At 45.9% G+C, this 23,297-nt stretch overlaps 1 protein-coding gene across 5 annotated transcripts in view; it reads left to right on the top strand.

The window, feature by feature from the left end:
- Positions 1-23,297, top strand: part of AGAP2 (ArfGAP with GTPase domain, ankyrin repeat and PH domain 2) — a 135,812-nt gene that overhangs the window by 32,855 nt on the left and 79,660 nt on the right. For 3 of the 5 annotated variants that reach the window (XM_063119673.1, XM_063119674.1, XM_063119675.1), the window contains exon 1: positions 15,258-16,975. The exons of the other annotated variants lie outside the window; for them this stretch is intronic. In XM_063119673.1, coding sequence (XP_062975743.1) covers positions 15,304-16,975 — 1,672 coding nt within the window. In that variant the 5' untranslated portion in view covers positions 15,258-15,303. Of the gene's footprint in view, positions 1-15,257; positions 16,976-23,297 lie in introns of those variants that run through there. 5 annotated transcript variants of the gene reach the window in all.

Here is a 23,297-nt window from a genome sequence, read left to right as displayed (position 1 = left end):
TAGGAGCACCTCTTACAAATTCAGTTGCACCTCCTATAATGGGGGACATTTAAGAGGATTGACTGGGATCAAGTAAAACATAGTTTCCTGGGTGATGAGACTGAAGTGTTAAAGCAATTGTGGAGGATATGGCAACCTCTGCTCCATTGACAGAGGGGTCTTGAAATCATTGTGCTGTCAACATGGAAGTGAGCTTTCTAGCAGCCTAAGTTATTTATTTATTTGTTTGTTTGTTTGTTTGTTTATTACATTTCTATACTGCTCAATAGCCAGAGCTCTCTGGGCGGTTTACAAAAATTATTTTATTTAAAAAGCAGGACGATGTTCTAGTCCTCATTAATATGGGTAACAAAAAGGAATTATGCAGCGCTTCCATGGCCAAGGAGTAGGATGTTTATGCACTGCCCAGTACCTGTCCCAGTGCACTTCCATTTTCTTCAACTCTAAACATGCATGAATTGCCCCCTCTCTCAGCACCATACCATTCATCCCATCCCTCTGCTAGTCTTGTTCCAATGACTCCAAATTGTGCAGACAAAACAAGATTTTATTTTTAAAAAATCTGCAAAGTAACACAGTTATATGAATTCATGAGTATCTGCTTGGTTTTGCGATTTTATTAATGCCAGGACTCAAACTTAGAAGAAAAAATACTAATTAGGATCAGTGCTGCTAAACTGGTGCAGAGCGCAGTTCTCTCACCAGGGATTCTGGGTCAACAGGTGTGATTTCCAGAGAACCCTAGTACCTCTTTTTCATTAATGAATACAGGATTTGGATTTCACATTTGCAAAATTTGTGGTGTTATTAAGGGCTGAAATCAAGCCCCTGAGTTGCTTGGGGAGCAAGCAGAATTTGCCATATTTTTAATGTCATCTTGAATGGCATGTAGCCTATAGCCCTCTGGGGAAACAGGAGTGATGTTTCTATTTTGTACCTAGTTGCACTGCCGCCTAATTCCATTGTGCTGGCTCCCTCTGTGTCAGTGTTCAGGAGATGAGTGAGGAAGGCATGTGGCTATAAATAGTATATCCAGAGAGAAGGTTTCTTTTTCAAGGCTGCTTGGTTTACTGGGGAAGGGAAGGGTTAAAGGGATAATTTGCACCAGTCTCCCAGTGGGATTAGAGATCTGTCATGTTAAAGAGAAAGAAGATTTCTGCTCTGAGACAAAGTGCCAAGTACAAGTTGAACGCCTGCAAAAATTAACAGAAAGCCCAACTAGTTTTGCTTCCGTCTTAGCTGGCACCCATCCACGATACTATTCCATTCTGGGCTACTCTGTTCCCAGGTGCCCTGTTGCAGCCTTACTTTCACCCACCTGGAAAGAAAATGTCTCCCTTCAGAATCAGTGTATTCAAAACACATTGTTCTGCAAGGATTTCTCAAGGCTAAGCATGCATGTTCTGTACACTCTCAAGTAGATGGCTTGCCAGTACCAGCACTTGACTGTGTTTGAGTTTTGGCAATTGTTCACATTCCCTGCTGTAATTCGAGCCCAAAGTCATTCATATATCTCTATGACAGTGTCCTAAGGGTATGTGTCCTAAGGGTATGTGTCCTAAGGGTATGTCCATACTCAGACGAGGCTTTCCTTATTAGAGATGTGAAGGTCTGGGGAAAAAAGCCAGACAAATTAGGGGGGGGGAATGTTTTTCCCCCATTTTCCCCATGAAGCCTTTTTTGGGTTTTTTTCTGAAAAATTGAAAAAAAAATGAAGAAAAACTGGATTATGGAATGTTTTATTTTAGCGTGATGAATAAAATGTTTAAGACAAAGTGTTTATATATTTACTTCTCCAAATGATTTCTAAATACTATGTACAGTATCAGATTATTACAATTTCTGTGCACCAAGGACAAGCAAGTCCTAGGTTGCAAACTGAGACTACAACTCTCAAATGCACGCACAAGATGAATTTCTGCCTCTAGGGGGCACTGTCATTGAAGCAGAGATTGAAAGTGATAGTAGTGAGAGCTATAGCTCAGAAAAGGAGTCTGATTAAATTTCATGCATATTCATTGAATCTTGGTCCCCCCTTTTTTTCTCAGTTCTTTTTATGGGAATGGGTGCTTTATGTCTGCTTGACACTGTGGAGGACTAGCGGAGACATAAATAATTCCCTTTGTTACTAATGTTAATGGTTTCTTCTGGGTTTTTAAAAAATTGTTTTTGCCTGCTCTTCATAATCTGGCAAAACCAAAGAGGTTCCTTACAGTTCAGGTGTGCCTTACAGTTCAGGAGCTTGCTGCTCCATTTGTTACCAAAAAAAGTAAAAATTTTAAAAAGTAAATTCAATTTGTAATAATTGTTTGAATACACTGTACTTTTAATTTACCAAATGTAATAATTTTATGCCAAAGCACCTTGCATTTTATGCCAAAGCACCTTACATTTTATGTTTCTAAAGTAACAAAGTGACTTTCAATCTGTAAAAAGTGTTAATGTTGCTTTTTTTCTGCTTTTTTTTTTTTTTCAAATTTCCCAAAAATTTCCATTTCCCCACCCCCTGGGGAAAAAATGGGGGAAATGGTTTTTTCCCTATGGCTTCAAAATTTCCAGAAATTTTACATCTCTATTCCTTATTAGTAGTATAGAGGTATTCGGGCTTGAGATGGGACACCAGCAAGATTGAGGGGAGTAGACCCTTAGTTCGTTGGGGATTGCAATGCAGTGCCATCCTGAGTCAGGATTGAGGGATATTAGCACATGTAGCAAGAATTCAGTGCTGGAATGGCATACCCATCACTAGTACTTGAGAAATGAAATCCAGCAGCGGATCAGTTGTACTTGTGTTTTGTGTAAAGGCTGATTCACCCAATCATTTTTGCATAATTATATTGTGGTGAAGCTATACCAAGCTGATTGGTGTGTGTGTGTGTGTGTGTGTGTGTGTGTGTGTGTGTGTGTGTGTGTGAGAGAGAGAGAGAGAGAGAGAGAGAGAGAGAGAGAGAGAGACTACTTTTGTGTATGCATGTAAATGGCTCAAGATCAGTACATACCACCTCATGTTTCAAAGGTTTTCCAGAACTTGCTGTACTGTGATATTGACACTTGTTACTTGGAGCACTTGCAAAATGTGAATTATTCGCCTGAAACTGAATAGGGAGCAAGCCAAGCAAACAAGCCATTTTCATGGAGTCTAAGGGCCGCTTCATGTTCTCTACGGCTAAACTAGATGTTCTGTGGCAGACCCAGGTCTAGGAATCTGGATTGCTGCAGAACAGCTGAAAAGCCATGAAAGGGCCTTGACTCTGGGGAAAGCAGTGGGAGTGAATGATTAGCCCCTGCCTGCCTGCCCCTTCTCTCCTCCAATCTCCGCTCAGATATTTTTCCACCATCCAACTGCAGACACAGATCTGGGAACTCCAACTGGGGAAAGGTGTCTAGTGGAGAGGGATGCAAGGGGAAAGAGTAGGTTATGGGAAGGCAGGGTTAATTGCTGCCTTTTCCAGCATACTGCTTCTCACCTCCAAATTACCTGCCTCCACTTTTCAACTCACCAGTAGCAGCCCAGATCTACTTCTAGTCTAGTTCAGATCTGAAGTCTACACTTAAACATGTAATAGGGGAATGAGACAAGCATATGTTTCCAAATATCTGTAAAATAAAGGTATACTCCACAGAGAGCCAGGATTAGGTGCAGCTCCCTGCTGAGTGTATCCTAACTTGTAAACCCAATAGCATTTCAAACACTGAGGATTTTGTGGGGAGCGAGGCTTTTGTTCGGAGGATAGCAACAAGGGAGAGGGCCTTTTCAGTGGTGCCCCCCCCAATTATGGAATGATCTCCCCGACAAGGCTTGCCTGGCACTAACGTTGTTATCTTTTTGGCACCAGGTCAAGACTTTTCTCTTCTCCCAGGCATTTAACAGCATATGTTGAGTTTTTAACTGACCCAGAATAGTTGTTTTATGCTTTTAATGGTTTAAAATTTTGTATATCAGTTTTTAGTGTTCAGTGTTTCAATCTTTGTAAGCTGCCCAAAGAGCTTCAGCTTTGGGGCGGTATATAAATGTAAATAATAATAAAAATCTGCACTACAAATATCTTGGACATCCTGCGAATTAACAATGTGCTTCCCAGATATAGGCAAAAGAGAATTTTGGAATTAATAATTGGTTATAGCATAAGTGTTTTTAACTCTGTTCAGGAGAGTTTATATGACCAAATAGCAGTTATTACAACCAGTAGTAAATATTATGGAGCACGAGAGACTGTTTCTATGACGAAAGGGTGCTTCCATACCACATGGAGCCTGGTAAAGTCTCTCTCCTACTGAGATGTTCCCAGTGCGGTCTCCGAGAATTGTCAAACCCACTAAAAACTTCTCCCTGCTTGCCAACCAGTAAGATGAGCAAGGCTGCAGATGAAAGATCTCAACACAGATGAATGATCTTTTAATAACTTTAACCTGCTGTTATAGTTGCAATTGGTGAGTGTTACTAAAGAGCGTAATAAGATGCATACTCATAGGTGAAGTGGGGAATCAGTAGCTGTGTAAGCATGGAATTAGGGGATAATCCTTAGCAGTGGTTATTTATTTATTTTATTTTTATTAATGAAAAAGAGGTACTAGGGTTCTCTGGAAATCACACCTGTTGACCCAGAATCCCTGGTGAGAGAACTGCGCTCTGCACCAGTTTAGCAGCACTGATCCTAATTAGTATTTTTTCTTCTAAGTTTGAGTCCTGGCATTAAGAATAGGTTGCCAGGCTGAACCTGGAACATATTTAGCCTTGATATTAATTAATATAGAGGACCAGGGTGTGAATGCTGCTTAACAGTTCAATCCATAGCCCAGTTAAGCTGAAACATGAGTTTTTAACCCACCGATTTGACTGGGACTAAACTGGCTTACAAATAGATCGCATACTTGGATTTCACTGGGTTGCAGCAGATTGGGCAGTAAAGCTGCCACATCCCCCACATTGCCTGCTGATACTAATGGCTCCCCCTGGAACAAAGAGCTGCTTTGAAAAAGCCCAGCAGCCCCTGGGTTCAGCTGTGGAGCTGAGTGCTGGTGCCAGTACTGCCCGGAGGATTCGGAGGATGCCTCTTTCAGGCAGCCCCTCCCAGCTGGCACTGGCACTGAAGGAGCGAACGGGAGCAGCTGGAGCAGTGCGAGCTGCTGGAATTTTGTTTGTGAGGTTTTGTGGGTCTGCAGGAGCTGCTTGGATGATTGGGCTTCTAAGCTGGCAGAGCACACCTGCCGGCCAGCAAAAGGTATTCCCTAATGAGGGTTTGCGGCAGAAAACCCTACAGTTATCCCTTCTGGCTTTCAATGAGGGCTGCTGCTGGGCTGCCATTTCAAATTAATGCACACTTAGAACCACAGTATTCGTTCTGTAAAGTCTTGCCACTAAAGTGGTGAGGTTAAAAAAAGCCAGGATGCTCCTGATGGGATTATGATGAATGTATATCATATCTGCTTCAGACACACCAAGTGCGTTACCACATTTATTATGCTCTCTGCAACCGTGTTGGGTGATTGCTCTAATTCCCATTTTACAGATGGGGGGAACTGATGCAGAGTTAGGGTAGTGTCATGCAGCAATCTAGGGGGCGAGAATGAATTTTCTAGCTATTTGTTTGCAAATCTTTGGGGTCAGTGAGCACATTTGGAATTTTTAGAGAAGGACATGGGCACTCTCACTGCCATTGGGCAAGTGAGAGTGCCCGTGCCCATAAAATGAGCAAGACCTATTGGGATAGGTGATTGCCATTGGGATAGGTCTTGCCCATTCATAAAATGACTGGCGTGGTGGGCACGGCTGGCCACAGAACGCTCATTTCCCAGAAAGCAAACTGATGAGACTGAAAGAAAAGGAACTTGTTCAAGAAACTAAGCACAAGGCGGTGCGGGCTGAGTTCCAAAACTTAAAACTACTCATTTGAATCCAAATAAAGATGGCGCTGGAAAACATAATGACACTTTGCAGTGTGCCATCCTCCCAATTGAAAAAAGACAATTAGAAACAAAATCATCCCAAGAAATAAATTTAAACCAGGAGGGGAAGGGTGCCTGGTGAATGCCACAGAAGTTGTCAGCAAGCACACTGGTGCCCATGGGCACTGTGTTTGAGACCCCAGTGCTAATAGTTTAGTGGGCACTGATAGCTAGAAAATGTTTCCTTAATAAGCATTATACAATGTAGAAGGCAGCAGTTGAAGTAAACAACGTAAAGTGGTGCTGACCAGCATGCAAACTGCAAATGTTTCCTTAATAAGCGTTAACAGCTGAAGCTAATAGCGTACCCTATCTGCTTTGGCCAGGGCTGGGAAGAAACTATTTGGCAATTGTGATATAGACAGCAAAGGAGGACCAAGGGTGCTTCCAGGCAGAGGGCTCCTGCCCTGAGCAATGTGTAGCTCTTCCAGCTTTTTCTCCTTTGCAGGGTTTCTGTATTAAGGGAAAAGACAGAAGAACTGACAAGAAAACAAAGTAGGGTCATGAGTAGAAGATGACGATGTCTAGATTCCTTATACATTTCCGTGAATGAAGCAGGGCAATGGTGTCATAAAAGCCTTGTCTGGAAGCACCCCCAGCTTTTGCCGCTAGTTAAGGGGCTCCAAGGGAGCACCAACGTTGCTTTTAACTAAAGACCAGCACAGCGAGGGTGCCTGCCTGCCTGCATCCATAGAATCATAGAATAGTAGAGTTGGAAGGGGCCTATAAGGCCATCAAGTCCAACCCCCTGCTCAATGCAGGAATCTACCTCAAAGCATCCCGGACAGATGGCTGTCCAGCTGCCTCTTGAATGTCTCTAGTGCAGGAGAGCCCACGACCTTCCTAGGTCATTGGTTCCATTGTCGTACTGCTCTATTAATGTTTTACATGACAGTCATGTTTTCTATGGGTAGACTTGTATTTTATTCAGTGTTTGATGTAGTTAGCTGTAAAGTGTGAAGAGGACATGTATGCTTTCAGATATACAGAATACACATGTCAGAGAGTCACAGCCAAATGGATCTCCCCAGAGCATTGCTATGGAGTGTCCCTGCACACCCGTGTAACTATCAAGGCTACTCCCAAAGAACCCTGGCAATTATTTTTTGTAAGGGATCTGAGACTTTTCTATTACAAATCATTAGACCATATTCACAGAAGATCCCAGGATTCCCTAGGAACCAGAGAACATATGACGAATGTATGCTCGTGATGGCTACTACATATTTTGCATGGGTTTTTTATTGTTATGTTCTTTGATTCAGTTAAGGTCTTCTACTAGGATTATTGTATTTATTGTATTTTTTGTAAACTGCTGAACTACTTTATTTTATGTGCATCACTTTGTAATAAAGCACTATATAAATTATTATTATTAGTAGTATTAATATTAGTAGTAGTATTAAACCAGTTTTAAGTGAGCCCACAACCAATGGCTGAATAGAAATTTGAGCCCCTGTGTATGCTTGAATTTAGGGAAAGGGGGAGTGGCTGAGTGGGAAGGTTTAATTCCCCTATCCAAGTGAGGTGGTCCCAATACTGAATGGGGCCCATAAGCTTACACTACAGTTAAAAAAAGAAAAGGAAAAAAAGCTACATGCTGTGCACTTAATGTAATGTGCAGTTTAGTGTTTAGGTCCACGTCATACTAGTTCATGAACATAAGAAGTCCCATGCTGGATCAGACCAAGGGTCCATCTAGTCCAGCACTCTGTTCACACAGTGGTAATCAGCAGATACCATCCAGAAACAGGTTTGCCACCTCACCTGCAGTTTGTGTGAACTAGGGATGGTTCCAGACAAGGCTTTCATTGTGCAATTGCCTTGCCTCAAACACAGAAACTTCCCGCTTTCATTTCTTGTTCTTCTGGGACTTGCACTGTCTACCCCCTCACCATCCCAACAACCCAGAAGTATTTAGTGAAGATGCCCGCTATGAATATTTGGCAACTGTAACTACCCTACCCACCCCATTATTTAGGCCAGCAAATTAAAATGTCTGGCCAGATGAGAATAAAGAGGGGCTGAGATTTAGTTCTGCATTTGAAGAGAGCGAGAGCAATAGCAGTATATTGGCTGCTTAGTGCTCTTCTAGGTGGAAGTCCACATGGCAAATGCCCCATTTTATTGTCGGTCTTTGAATGGACCTAGGAACCAAGATAGTGGACCCATTCAGAAGACACCTTAAACTATGGCTTTTTTTGCTTTATTCACCATAGTTAAATCCATGGTTTAAGGTGTCTTCTGAACACAGCCCAGCTTTCGGGCTTAACCACCATGGTTAAAGCCATGGTTTAAAGTGTCTTCTGAACGGAGCCAGCATAAATTAGCCTTGTTTCTACAGAAACACCAGGGCAGATCCTCAATAGGTCAATCAGCTTTTGCCTATTGGAGTCAATGAATTCAAATTGTCCCTTCTTATAAATCTCCTTACTCCTTTCCCCTTTTGGAATCAGTGGGTCGTACACCCTGTCAGAAGCCACCGTATTGAAAGAATTGGAAGATGGAATGAAAATAAATCTCTAATCAATGTACATTGATACACTGTTTCATTAAAGTGAAGTTCTCTATTTTTATAAAATGGTCTTGCTTTGGAGCAATCTTTGGGATCAGTTTCCCTGTTGGTATAACTCTCTTTCTCTCCTTTTTGCAGCTTTAAAAAAGATTCTCTGCAGTTGTAACAGGCCTTATGACAGTCTGATCTGTCTATTGAGCTTTTATTTACCTTTCTTTTGGGGTGTTCATCACCTTTCCGGTCTCAGGGGCCCCTCCCCAATCATTACCATATATACACCCCCACCGCCTTTAATATGGAATTGAGGTACATTTTAATGTTGCCGTTAATGTTGATTTCACTGGTTAGTTTAATTATTCCTGCTGTTTTCCTACATTTTCAGAGCTTTGGTTGCTATAACAACAAATGCACAGGTTTTTTTTTTAATTCTAAGACATATTTTCGTTAGCTCTTCTGACTCAGAAAGAAGCAGTTGGATTTGATAAGGATAGAAGTGATGGAAATGTCCAAGATAAAGTATGATTGGCAGGGAATTGTTTACAGTGTCGTTCTTTCTTTCTTTTCTTATTATTCACTCATTCATTCCTAACTAAGATTTAAAATAGGAAACAGGTTTCCAATCCATCTATAATCTTCAGGCTGGATTTTCAGAAGGCTCCAGTTAGCACACCAAGTGCTTATGAAAAATCTGGCCTCTAGTGAAACATTACGAGCCGCTGAATGCTAGTCACAGTCTGGTTCATATTGAACAATCTGTTGCCTCAGAGTAGATGTGTGTCGACTGCCTTGCCTTAGATAGCTAAAAAGTATAAGGTGGCCCTCTCAGGATCAAGAGCTGGAGACCCAAAAAGAAGCAAGAGACATTGAACAGCAGGAGGCTGACTTTCACAAATGGATTTGAACTAACCAGCCCAATTTGTCTAGGCTGGGCTCCTGTATCTTTAACAGTTGTACTGAAAAGGGAAATTCTGCAGGTGTCATTTGTATATATGAAGAACCTGGTGAAATTTCCTCATCACAACAGTTAAAGCTGCCGGTGCCCTGCCCTCTTTTAAATCTGGTCACTCTAGTATAGCTCTTGCAGCTTTAACTGTGGTGATGAAGAGGAAATTTCCCCATATTCCCCATATATACAAGTAACACCTGCCGAAATTCCCTTTTCTATGCAACTGTTAAAGATACAGGAGCCCTGTCCTCCTTTTCATATGGTCACCCTAGATTTGTCATGGGGAAAGGAAGTGGGCCAAGCCTGAATTGCTCTGGGGAAGTTCTCTCAATTGCCCATGAGAGACTGGCATGGTGGGAAGAGATACCAAGTGACACTCTTCTTCCCTCCCTCCATTTGTGACAGCAGTCCTGCCTTGTGAGGGGCAACATGCAATTTTTGGCTTGGTCCATGTCTCACTGGTTGCCTTAGGCCTTTGACAGCAGCATCTATAATGACCTGTCTTCTGGGGCTGTTATGAGCGTATCATGTAAAGCTTTCAAGAAAAAGTGCTAAATTGTTGAGAGGATGATACTCTAAAAGCACAATACCCTTTTAAAGTTGTGTTTTACATACTGAAAAGCCCTTTGCATCAGAGCAAATCCAGCACCCGTTTCCAACAGTGGCTAACTTCTAAAGCAGAGGCGGGCAACTTGTAGGCCAAAACACCTGGAGGACCACAACTCCCATAATCCCACATAGTTGGCTATGCTGGCAAGAGCTGATGGAATTTGTAGGCTAAAATTGCCCACCCCTGCACTACAGGCTTAGAGCCAGGGCATAGAAGGAGCAATGCCACCTTCCCCACCCCATTGTTTGTCCCTCAGTAATGAGGCGTAAGAGGCACACTACGTGGTGGTTCTCTTTAGTGACAACCATGGCTGAAGCTCCCTTTAATCAATCTTCCTTTAAAGGCATCTAAGCCAGCTGGGGGATTCTGGGAGTTGTAGTCCAACACATCTGCATGGCACAAGTTTGGAGAAGGCTGGTCAAGATGATAACCCTGAGTCGGTCAGGATTCCTTCCTTATAAAAGGAATAATTCCCATAGTGAAGTGAAATTATCTCCAAACTCTTCTGATGTCTTCAGTAAGAATGGATATTTATATAAGTGTTGAACACAGAAGAGGAAAATTACAATTTAGGAGTCTTGTTTACATAATTAGTATCCCTATGATCACTAAGTGAGAGATTTTGGAGAGAAAAGCTCAGACCGAGTTCAAAGGGAAGGCTCGGAATAGGTGGAGATCTTTTCAATATGCATTCAGGAACAAAGGAAAACATAGTCTCATCTGAAATGCACTTGTTTCTTTTTATTTTAGAACTATATAATACAGTAATTAACAAGCAAACGTGCAACCTTTGGGGCCTGTACAACACGGTTACAAAGCTTTAAACACAAAAGTTAGGAGTTGTGACCTAGGCAGCTTGGGGGTGACATCGCTTCTGACCTGGTGCAAGTACTAGTACAGACATTTCACATGGAATTGTACTTGTCTGTGATGCAGTCTCTACAGGTCAATTATTCATACATACACAGAAGTACAAGGAGTATGAAGTACAGTGAAGGTTCTGCACAGTATCTGTTCTGTACTGGGGCACAGATATTGCTTAAGCAACTGTAGATTTCTGTCCATGCAGAGATGCATCCTAACAGACCTTTGGATGTTATGTGGATGTTAATTTCATTTGTGAGGAGACAAGCTGGTTTAGGCCAGAGTAACTGTCTATGCAGAGCATGTCCGCTTCTAAAAGGGACATGAATCCTGCAGTGGTAGCAAAACTGTGCGTGTGAGTGCATGCATCTGAAGCCTTCCTATTGGCTTGGTATGGTAGCTTGCTACCCAGGTAGAGAATTGTGGCGATTATGTGCCTATGATGTAAGTACAGTTGGCTAGAATTGCTCCCTCAGCACTTTGGAAAGGAAGCAGCCGGCGCGGGAGTGTGCTGCTTTTTGAATATGAATCATTTTCAATGGTGCCGTCAGTTGGGATATTTAGGTGCAATTAGCATTAATTGGTCCTTTTGCTGGCAACATCAGAATACTGGCTGGACCAGCATATTCAGGAGCCTGGGAGCAGGGGGGGGCGCAGGGGGAGGCTGCACACATGTATCGATAGAGAGGGGCGAAGGTGTGCATAGATGCCTGCTTGGCACTTGTTCTGAAAGCACTGAAGGCACTAGAGAAAGCTGGGACACACTGAATCAGATGGCTGGCTGGGAAACAGGGAACATTTGCAGCTCAACTGCAAGTGGTGCTTCACAAGCAGTCATTTCCCCTTTTGGATGCAGGAAGTGTTCCTGCCAAGATATTTATTTTTTTATTAGGGGGATTTCTACCCCAGCCTTCAAACAAATTCCTTGGATAGGTTACAATAAACTAAAATGCAAGAAAAACAACAAGAGCATACCAACAGTATACTAAAAGAAGCGTTATACTAAAAGAAGATACTAAAAGAGAGCAGCAGGAATAAAGCAAGTTAGAAGAAAATACCTGGTCATGAAAATGACATCAGAGCAGGTGCCTTGGGGAGAGCATTCCACAACCTGCATGCCACCACTGAAAAGGCCCTCCCCCTGCACTTCAGATGGCAAAAGTACTCAGAGAAGAGCCTCTGCTGAAGGTCTTTGTGCATGGGCATGTGGAAGACAGCTAGTCATCCAGATCCCTTGGTCCCCAGCTGCGAATGCCTTTGAAGTTCAAAACCAGCAGTTTGAACTGGGCCATGAATGGACTGGGAACTAGTGCAGTTGACGAAGCACCAGAGTAATATGATTATACTACCAATTAATTATGGCTGCATTTATGCTGCCTCTATGTCACTGTTTTACATCTGGAGTTATATAACATGATTTCCCCCTATTTCTCATCCGCCCCTATTTTCATGAACTCCATGGAATGCTGTACTTCCCCACTTCTCCCTTCCCAAAGCTTTCTAGCAAGTTACTGCCTATGCTTTAAACAGCCTGTTAGGGAGCATAGTCCAGATACAGAACACACTTAACATAACACCTTTAATCAGTGTAGATAAGAATAGTGAAATAATATATTTCTATCATCTTTTCATTGCATACTGATGAGCAAAGATGTACTGGAGGAGCTACTAGAAGGTAGTAGCTCCTCCAAATTAATTAACACAGGCAGAATAGAAGATTGTGCATCAATCTCAAGGCAATCCCTTCCTCCCCTTGAAATTGTACTTCCCATCCAGCCAGCAAATTTTTTTTCAGCAGCCCAAGAATTATCTGTTCTGGGCTACCTACTGTCATTTGACCTCCCCTCCCACATTCTCCCTGTACTTAACATTCATTCACTTGACCCATTTTGCCATAACAACAAAGATGGCTATGGCCATCGCTTCCTGCCATCCTTGGCATAGTGACCCGTCTTGCGACTTCTATGTGTGTTGAGATTATGTCTCAAATATGCCCTGGCTCAAATAGCATTTCAACATCCTTCTGGGATTGGTGGTTTGTTGTGATCTTGACACACATTACAGAGATTTGCTTAGGATGGCCGTATGAAAAGGAGGACAAGGCTCCTGTATCTTTAACAGTTGCATAGAAAAGAGAATTTTAGTAGGTGTCACTTCTTGTGTGTATGCAGCAGCTGGTGAAATTCTACAACAGTTAAAGCTGCAGGAGCCCTGCTTTCTTTTGTATCTGGGCATCCTACAAAAGAGGGCAGGGTTCTTGCAGCTTTAACTGTTGTGATGAAGAGGGAATTTCACCAGGTGCTGCACGCATACAAATGTCATCCGCTAAAAATCCCCCTTTCTATGCAACTGTTAAAGATGCAAGAGCCCTGTCCTCCTTTTCATATGGTCACCCTAGATTTGCTGTAGCATTCACAAACCTGGCTGCCATGCCAGAAGCGACCCATTGTTGCACCTAACAGTGGTTGCAGTCTAATAGGTGAACTGTTCAAAAGAAATTAATGGCTGAGCAACGTTGTGTGTGTGTGTGTGTGTGTGTGTAATAGCAACAAAATGGGAAACAACCGTTGATTAGCGTGTTGTTCGAACACAGCCAATAACATGCAACCAAAACCATGTATTGTGATCCCTCCCACCTGATTGAGCCATAGGCATGTGGAAATAGATGCGAGGAGCAGCTGACAGAAGTGTGTGTGTGTGTGTGTGTGTGTGTGTGTGTAGAGACCGAGTGGGGGAGGCCAGATAGGCAGGCTTGTCGAGGTAACTGCAGCCACCTGTAGCTCCACATGCAGCCTTGCCTAACAGGCTTCCCTTCTCTAATTACCCTGATGATCCCATAGCAGGTGGGGATTTGAGCACATTAGCCGCATCATGCGCTAAACCTCCAGATGTTGGGCCTTCCCAGCTGTTCGCAGCTGATTGCCCAGATGACCTTGTCCATGGGGCGAACGAAAGAAGCCAATCAGCGCTTGGCTAATTTAGCCCTACGCCGCGCCTTTGAGGGGAGGGGGGAACGGCAGCACCAGCAGCACCGGAAGGGCGTGTGTGAGGTTCAGACATGCCCTGCCTTGAGAAAGTCCCGCCCAACGTCGTGCCTGATGAATCGCTGAGAAAGGCTTGGAGGTCTGGTGCGCGGGCGGAGATTCCAAGCGATCCAGTCCGGGATTTCCACGTGTCCCGGTAGAAAGCCTCCACTTCTTGGCTTGTGCATTTTCAATGTGATAACTCTCAGGATCTCTTATACCACCACCACCACCCAATTCCCCCCATCTTCCTTTCCTATAATTCGGGTTCGTAGGATACAGCCAACGTGTGTGGCGGATGGAGAGCTTCTGTTTCTCGAAGGGGTGTGCTGAGATGGCTTTGCTTTTTTTGATTTCCACGCTCCCACACCCCCTCCCTCCACCTTGATCTCCGCATTTCTGCTCGCCACCAGCCGCCGCTTTCTCCCTGGCTGGAAACAGCCCATAAAACGCGTGCAATAACCGCACCGTCCCCCACCCCACCCCACCCCCTGCATTGAAAGGTAGAAGCCACAAGGAGGGAAAAGGTGTGGGGGAAAGGACCCCAAAGAAGCCGGAGGAAGGAATTACTACTGCTGCAGCAACAGGGAGGTGGGAGGGAGCGGAAAGATCCTGGCCTCAGCCTGGGCGGATTTCAGCGAGCCGTGAGCGGGAGAAAGAGGACGTCGAATAAAGGATGCACCGTAGGAGGGCTGCAAAGGACAAGACCTGGAGAGGAAGCGTGAGAGACCCTGGCACCTTGCCAGGACGATGAGGTCTGCTCCGAGGGGCTCCCGAGGTTGCGGCAACACCACAGAAGGGGATCTGCTGCTTGCAACGAAGCTGTGATTTCTCTCCCCCCCCCAACGCCACCCGCGCGCTTTCCCCCCCCTTTCCCCCTCCCACTTCCCCCCTCCTTTTGCTTCCACGCGCCGGCTTGTCTGCATGGGAACAGCCATCCCTCGCCCTCCGCCACCCTACCTTTTTCTGCCTTCTCGGTTGGATCGCGCCCCTCTAGGCTTCGGCGCTGGGCTGCGATTTCCCCCTGCAAGGGACCACCGCGCCCCCCTGACCCATCTTATCTCTCCGACGCCCTCGGTTGTTCGGAAGATGCTCACCTTCACGCCAGCAGCTGGTCTGCAGAGGAGCAGGTAAGCTCTCCCACCGCCCTCGCTCCCCGGGACCGCTTCGACGAGTTGGCCGACCACAGGGAGATGCCCAGGCGCCTGCAGCATTCCTCCGGAGCTGCCCTTTGTGCATGGGCAGAGCAGGGTGGGCGTTAGGGGGCTCCAGCTGGCGGCTGGCATCCGGCGCTGTCCAAAGGGGGCGGCGGCGGCGGCGGCAGCAAAAGCGAGGGGGGGACCGTCTGGCAGATGCTGGCTAGCGGTGTGGGCGCCGCCGTCCGTTCCCCCGGGCACTCATGAGCAGAGGAGCCACCCTGCAGCGCAGGACGACCTACCTGATCTCGCTCACCCTTGTCAAGCTTGAATCGGTCCAGCAGCAGCAGCAAGAGGACGAGAAGGCGGGGGCAGGCGATGGAGTCCCCCAGCCCGACAGCCGGGACGGTGGCCAGGTCCAAGCCTCCAGCCCTTCCGCCCCGCCGGTTGCAGACCCCTCCGGGGTGAAGGGCCGCAAGGAAGCCGAGGAGGCGGCTAAGCTCAAGAGGCAAGAGCGGATCTTCCACCGCCAGGATGCACTCTGGATCAGCACCAGCAGCGCCAGCACTCCGGACTACCTGCTGCAGCTGTCTCCCAGCAGTCCTGGGACACCTGGCCCGTCCCCGGATGGCACGGGGCGAGCCGGTTCCCTGTGGACATCGCCCACTGGCAGTGGTCAAGGCAATCCTTGGGACCCAAAGGTTGCGTCCGTGGCAGCCCCAAAGGCCAAAGCCGCCGTGAGCCCAGACGCGCCGCCCATTGCGCCAAAGCCTGAAGTGCTGGGGCCTTCAGTTGCTCCAGTTGTGCCCCCCAAACCTGAGCCACTGGGGCTTCCTGGCACACCAGCAGTGCCCCCCAAACCTGAGACAGCAGTGGCTGCCCCCTTTATCGCTCCACCTCTGGCCCCCAAACGTGAACCAGACGGGCCCCTTAAGCAGCCGGAGGCCCCTGTGCCCTGTGGAGCCCCAACTCTGGCTCCCAAACCTGAGCCAGCGGTTCCCTCCGTAGCCCCAACTATTCCTCCCAAGCCTGAGCCGACTCTTGCCGCCATCTTTTCGGCCACTGCTCCCAAGCCTGAGGCCCTTGTTCCTAAGCCCGCAGTGTCTGTGGTTCCAGCAGCTCCAGCTGTAGCCCCAAAGCCGAAAGCCGTTTTGGTTCCAGCCTTTCCTGTTGTGCTGCCGAGGCCAGAAGTGGCATCAATCCCCCCTAAGGCTGGGCTGAAGGAAACCTTGGAGGTTCCAGGAGATGAGTTGCCACTGCCGCCGCCACCTGCCACTGCCAGCTGCTCCTCTAGTGCTGCAGCACCCGGACGCCGGATGTTGGTCAGCCATGCTAGCTGGGGCGGCCCGGAGCCTGGGGCCATGGAAATGAGCGTGGGCAGAGTGGGGGGCTCTTCGTTCTCCCACTCGGGCGCGTCCTCGCCTCACCCAGCGGCCGGCAACCGCCGTCTTCGCTTGGCCACAAACAAGCCCTTCAAAACAGTGACCACCAGTGGGGCCAAGGTAGGTGCTGAGCCAAAGGCTGGCAAAGGGGGGCACAAGGGGGGCACCCCGAACCGCCTGTCGTGGCCGGAGAGCGAGGTGAAGGGCCGCATGAAGGTAGCCATCAAGGGCAGTGGGGAAACGGTCCCCAGAGGGGGGTCCAGGGCCAAACTGTCCCCTCACAAAAACAAAAGCAAGACTCTGGACAACAGTGACCTCAACCATGGCCCCGGCAGCCTGGCCTCTTCTGGCTCCTGCTCCTCGGAGGCAGCGGTAGGACTGAAGAGAGGCCGGGAGGGCGGACGGGCCTCCACCCGTGACCGTAAAATGCTCAAGTTCATCAGTGGCATCTTCACCAAGAGTCCAGCTTCCACCCCTACTCACCCTGGACCGGGCTGGAGCCTTAGCCAGAAGGAGCTGCTTAGCGTTGAACTGGCAAAGGGAGAACTGCCCAGTAAGTACGGTGGCCTGCAAGGCCTCATCTCTCTGTGAGTGCGAGGGGTGGGTTGGGGCTTCTAGCCAGTGGGCTTGGGTGGGGGAGCCAGTGGATGAATGTGGGAGATGGGAGGGGAAGGGTTTGAGGACTGGAGTTGTTGGGCTATTGTGCTTGGGGGACATTGGCCCCAAGACTCTTATTTTGGGGTATTGTAATATAATTACTAAAGTGATTGCTGCCATTCTGTATCGCAAACAACGAGGCCCAGGCATACAAATTCACTTGGTTCTTTTTCCATCTCTGCTACCGATTCTTTTGTGTGGCCTCTGGTCAGCTCCTTCCCTCATCTGAAACTCTATAGAGTTCACACAGAAGGATCATTACTGTGGGTGGCTATGGGGCTTTGAGACTGTTGGTGGGTGTATCCTGCAAGAGAAACCTGCAGTTTCTCTGGGAAGAGGATTCTGGACTGTCTAGACTTGTTGCCAAGGTGATGGTAGATGATGGCCACCAATGAATATGTGTGTAGTCAAACTGTGAAGGTGTCCGTTAAGGTTAGGAGGGGTCTCTTGGTCCCAGATGTGTACTGCAGCAACTGAAGCAGCTTGGGTGTGATGGAATTTGAAGACCGCAGTGTCTCCCATGGGAGACAGAGATGATAATTATATTATTGCTATAGGGTGTCCACAGGCAGTGAGAAGGATGCAATCCCCAACAAGGCTTTCCACATGGAGTTGATCTGTGTTCAACAGACCAGATATTACAGGGGTCACCTTAGGCCCCTTCTCAGTCTCCAAGCTGGCTTGGAACTGTTGGCTTGGAACTGCTACGGGAGAAAAGATTTGTCATTTCAGAAGCAAAATCCCAGGGGTCCATTTAGCCAAGCCAGGGTTAGCTACTGACAGTTTTCTCTCCAGTCTTTTTTTCATTCCCCCGTAATGTATTTTGGGGCAAACGTTGTCCACAATGTGGTGGTGGTGATAATAGTGATTACTTGGGGTTACCTAAGATATGCTCTTCTGTTTGGAAAAGCTGTGATACCAAGGTTAGGATTCATTAAGAAGGGTATCTCTGCATCCTTTGCAACATCAAACTGATACGGACCCTGCCAAAATAGAAGCACCAAGCAAAAACGGGAGCATAATCTATCTCTGCAGCAAATGCTTCTCTTGTTCATTGTGCTGAACAGGAACTCTGCTGATTTTACAGGTTGCTTCGTGAGTATGGCATGGCAGGCAAGTGGGGTGGGCATCCGTGGAATAGGCGCTTCGAGTTCTAGAGGGAAGACGATTAGGTTGAGATGCTGACGTAGACAGGGTACCACTTTCTACTCTTCACCAGGCAAGAATGATTGGCATACAACTGAATCCCAAGCACCATGTTGTGTAGATGTTGCTGGGAGGACATTGCTATGTGGTGATGTGTAATTTTGACTAGAAACTGGTCTGTATGAGTATGCAGACATCAAAATCTATGCAGAACTTGATACCGGTTATAGAATTTGTTGACTTGAGGATGTTAGTAGCATGTGTCTCTTTTTCTTTTTGAAAAGCAAGTCTCTAGTCCCCATGGTTACATGATGTCCAGTGTATGTAAGCAGAAGCCTCAATTGTACAAGAGGCATCTTCTTTGCACAACTCTTTGTGACAGCTCTTGTGGCTTCCAGTTGCATTCCGTTCCTACTGCCTTTCCATTCCTTTAGAGAAGGGACCACAGCTCAGTCGTAGAGGACATGCTTTGGGTGCAGAAACTCCCTGGTTTGGTCTCTGCCATCTCCACTTAGATATATTGGGTACCAGGTGATGGGGATGGTGACCTCTCTCTGTCTGAGATCATGGAGAGCAGCTGCCAGTCAGAATCGACAACGTTGGGCTAGATGGACTTGCTAAATAAAGCAGCTTCCTGTGTTCCTTGGGTATTCCAGTAAAAAAACTTAAACAATATCAAGCGGGCAAGAAAATAAATAAATGCAAGCAATATATAAGCATATTTGCATAAACTAATGTGTAATTTCCCTTGGTGTAGAGTTTAGGTTTTTTTTAAAAAACAACTTGAGAATAACCAGGTTAACAAGAACAAAAAATCTGTCTCTTATCAACGGGTGATTGAAAGATTGTAATAAATTGGGCGAGTCTCCAGTGTTTAGGCTGTCTGTGTTCCCTGATTCTCTTAAACATAGTCATTAGTTAGGTGGCTCACCGGCCTAAGGAAGGCTTGTTTTTAATGTGCTCCCATTGTGGGAGGGCTGGGAGACCTTCTAGCCGGAGGACCTGCTCTTCTAATTGCTCTCTAAAGTGAGAGGCTAATTGCAGTGGAAAGTTAGATTAAAGGGTAATGTTTTAGAAAGCAGGAATTACTGCCCCCCTCTGATCAACTGTTGCAGGTTGTGTGAAACACCCCTGCAATTCTACATGGTACAGTGAAGAGCACCAATCCTCCTCCTATAGGATCACATTTTTGCATTTAGCTCTCCTTGACAACGCATCGCTTCTCGCAATTAGGCAAATGTTGAGAGGCGGGAGAGGTAGGTCAGTTGACCTCAATCCTGGGAGGTCTCTTAAAAGAAGAAAGGCTTTAGTATGCTCCTCTGTAGGCATCTATCTACTCCGGAGACTTAAAGCTGGTTGAATAGCCTTTCCCTATCCTCAGGGGCCTAGACATGCTGTTGTTCTGTGACAGGGGCTAAGGAGAAGTCTCGGCACCCTCACCAAACTGCAATTCCCATGATCCTTTGGGGGAAGCTAAGTATGCTGAGTAGGTAGGTTCAGGGGGAATAGTGGATTCTGAACAAGAGGGGGAAGGCATTATCCCAGAGATGTTCACATTTGCGATGAGCCTCCCTAAGTCCAGAAAACTGCCAGTCCTACCACTCATGCCTCTGCATGTAGGTTTTGAAAGTGTCCAGAAATGCATTTCATGTACCCAGTGGTGTAGTGGAGCCAGAAATGTCTGATTAGCGAAGACCCTGATGTCATCTGCCACCCCACCACCCATCAGAATTCCCTGTTAAGAACATAACGACAGCCATGCTGGATCGGATGATGGGTCCATCTAGTACAGCATTCTGTTCACACATGGCCAAGCAGCTGCCCCCGGGAAAGCCACAAGCAGAACATGAGTGCAACAGCACCCACCCACCCATGTTCCCCAGCCACTGGTGTACATAGACATACTGCCTCTGATACTGGAGGTAGCTTAGAGCCATCAGATTGTGGAATGGCCTGCTGGGAGAGATTCGTCAACTTAACAGTTTTCCGGAATTTAAGAAAGCCATAAAGACTGATCTCTTTGGGCAGTCCTACCCAGTTGAATTTTAAGAGGCCTTTTAATAATGTGCTGCTTTTAATAACGTATTTGTTTAAAATGTTTTAACCAATTATATGTATTTTATGGTGTCTGCATTTGTGTTGTACCCCGCCTTGATCCAGAGGGAGAGGAGGGTAACAATTTATTTATTTATTTATTTATCAGGGTTAGTAGCCATTGATAGCTTTCTCCTCCAAGAAGCCTTCTCTTCCAGGAACCTGTTCCCTCTGAGCTTAGCTGCAATCCTCACAGTAGCTGTGGGATGGGATGGCAGGGAGTGAATTATCCCAGCAATAATATATTGTTCTTTGTTATAATGCAAAGTATTTGTGGGGGGATGGCCTTGTCTTGAATGGGCAATAGAGACCCATTTTCTTTACAAAAGACTTGCTCCTAGCAGATGAAAATCTAGAATGTAAGCCTATGCGGCAGGGTCTCGCTATTTACTGTTTTACTCTGTACAGCACCATGTACATTGATGGTGCTATATAAATAAATACATAAATAAATAAATAATAATAATAATAATAATAGAACGGTTTGTTGATATGGATCGACACACCCGCCTGCACTTTTTAGATTCTCCTTGGGTTGCGGCTTTGGGGACTGTCGTGAGGAGCATCAGCATTTCAAAACATATTGCTATACTTCAAATACCTTTTAAAAAGTCTTTCAGTACATATGTCCATTGCCGCTAGTGCAGGACTACGTGTGCAGCTGGCAGTCTGAAGGGGATGAGCCCAAGGTTGGCAGGAGCAGTTCATCCTGTGACAGCAGGTTGAAATTTGTCTTTTCCATTCATTTTTGCTGGGGCAGTCGGTGAGAAGAACCCACCATCTGGCACCTTGCGTGTCTGGAGAGCTATAGCCTTAGATCAGGCCTCTGCAACTGTTTTATTATTATTATTAAAATTATACCCCACCTTTCACACAGCTCTGAGTATTTGACAGCCAATAAAAATGTTTTGGGCCCCCACTGAACTGAATGCAGCCCACCAGCCAAGTCGTAGGGTGCCCCCTTACCCTTCTCATGGTGTCAGGCTGTTCAGCCTGCAGGAGGCAAAAGCAGGAGGCCTGTGGAGCCTACAGTGAGTTGCGGTCATCTTGGTGAGCTATTAATTGTGCAGGCTGGAAAGCACGTCTTAAGCTGTCTTCTCTTTTCACTCTGTTGATTCCACATATGAGTATTGTTAGGGCAGGATAAAACATGGAAGACAAGATGGGAATGTATAGGTTGTGCCCAGTTGTGTCATTCTGCTAGTGCAATGCTTCTACCATTTGCAGATGGTTCTACCATTTTCTACCTGTTTTTATCATTGGGCAAGTATCAAGCCTAATAATTTGATTCTACTTTCATGAGCTATTCTGCAAATTTTTGGCACATGGTGTTACATACACAACTCATTACGACTTCGTTTAGTTACTTGTGGCTTGCACTAGTTGTGCTAGGTAGAGATGTCTGGATTTTGTGGATGGTGTTGTGTCATTCTTTTCGGCATCTGTTCATAGACGGATTCAGTCCGCCCCCCCCCCCCCCCGTTATGCAGAAACATGCGCAAATAATTCCGTAAGAGAGTTCGCAAAAGCTTACATAATTTATGTTTTCTTGTAACAGTAAGGACATTGTCCCATTCCATTCAACTTTTGCCCTGCGTGTATTTTCCAGGATGGCTTGTGTTTCAGTAGAAACCTGTGTAGTTTGCTGTGAATGAATTTGCCTAAATTTTGGGAGAGTAAAAAATAAATCTTGGATTCCATGTGGCTGGATTCCAGATGTTGGATTCTTTGAAATCTGAATTCATTTTAGTCCCTCACATCTCTAGTGCTCGTTGTGGCAGCAGTTGTGCAACCAATCAGCGGAACAACACTAACTCTTGTAATTTTGCTGCCACCATAACATTGGATATAACCCAGAACTAGTATAACCAGCGCAAGCAATACCTAGACTAATGATGTCATCATGTGTTGTTCAATATCTTGTGCAGTGACTGGTGCAATGATTTGTAGAACAGCTTTTGCAGTACACAAAAGCTTGCACAAGCAGAATCAAACCACTGGGCTGAACACTTGTACAAGGATAAAAAATAGGGTTTCCAAGGAAGTAGAAGCTTTGCGCCAGTAGAATGACACCACTTTTCCATACATGCTAGCAGGGCTGGGGAAGAAAATCTGATTTAAAAGGCTAGTGTGAAAAGAATGCACCTTGGTCCTTCTAATTGCCATGCCTCGATTAATCATTATGCTAAAGAGTTGCTAGAGTAGAGCGGCCAGAGTAATCCTGGGAAATTCAAGGAAATGTCAGACCTAAATATCCAGCCTTCCTTTGTGGTGAAAGCTTGGTTTCCAGATTTAAGCCATTTTAGGAAACAAGCCACAATTTTTCAGCTGCTTTTTAAATACATCTCTGTCTAGGCAATGCTTCTCTTGTCCAAGGAGCCAATTCTTTCTCTAGCTTCCTGTTTGTGTGCCCAGATACAGGCTCCTTGGAATCAATGGAACTTCTCACAGCTGCTGACAGGGAACTGGGTGTAGCATCTCTCAGAGCCACTGACAATGTATAACCCTTCTAAGATAATGTTAGCTCTCTTGCTTTATACACAGAGAAACTGAGGCATAGGCTCAAAATACAGGCTCAGTCCCTGCTTTGAACTTCTTGAAGGTCACCTAGAAAGCCAAGGGCAGAATCAGGGATAGAAGTGAGTAGTCCAAGTCCCACTGCTTCCACGTATTCTGCTTTTAGAGAGTTTAACACGTGTGTGTGTGCGTGCGCATGCATCTCTCTTAAGCACTGATCTGTCTATAAAAACAGCAAAAAGCCCTGTGGAACCTTAAAGTCTGGTTGTACATAAGCATTCATGGGCTCTAGCCTATTCCATCAGACACATGCATGGAAACCTATTCCACTATAAACTGGTTAGTCTCTAAGATGCTCTGTGAGTATTTTGGTTTTTCTGATGTATTTGTGACTCTGGATCTCGCCTGTCCAATGTGGTGCCCAAGGGCACATCTCTTGGCCCCTGCCAGGCTCCCTGCTC

Source organism: Elgaria multicarinata, chromosome 3 (assembly GCF_023053635.1).
Source record: "Elgaria multicarinata webbii isolate HBS135686 ecotype San Diego chromosome 3, rElgMul1.1.pri, whole genome shotgun sequence".
In the NCBI taxonomy this organism is placed as follows: Eukaryota; Metazoa; Chordata; class Lepidosauria; order Squamata; family Anguidae; genus Elgaria; species Elgaria multicarinata.
Note: the sequence above shows the minus strand (reverse complement) of the source record. Positions and strands in the feature narration are given on the sequence as shown.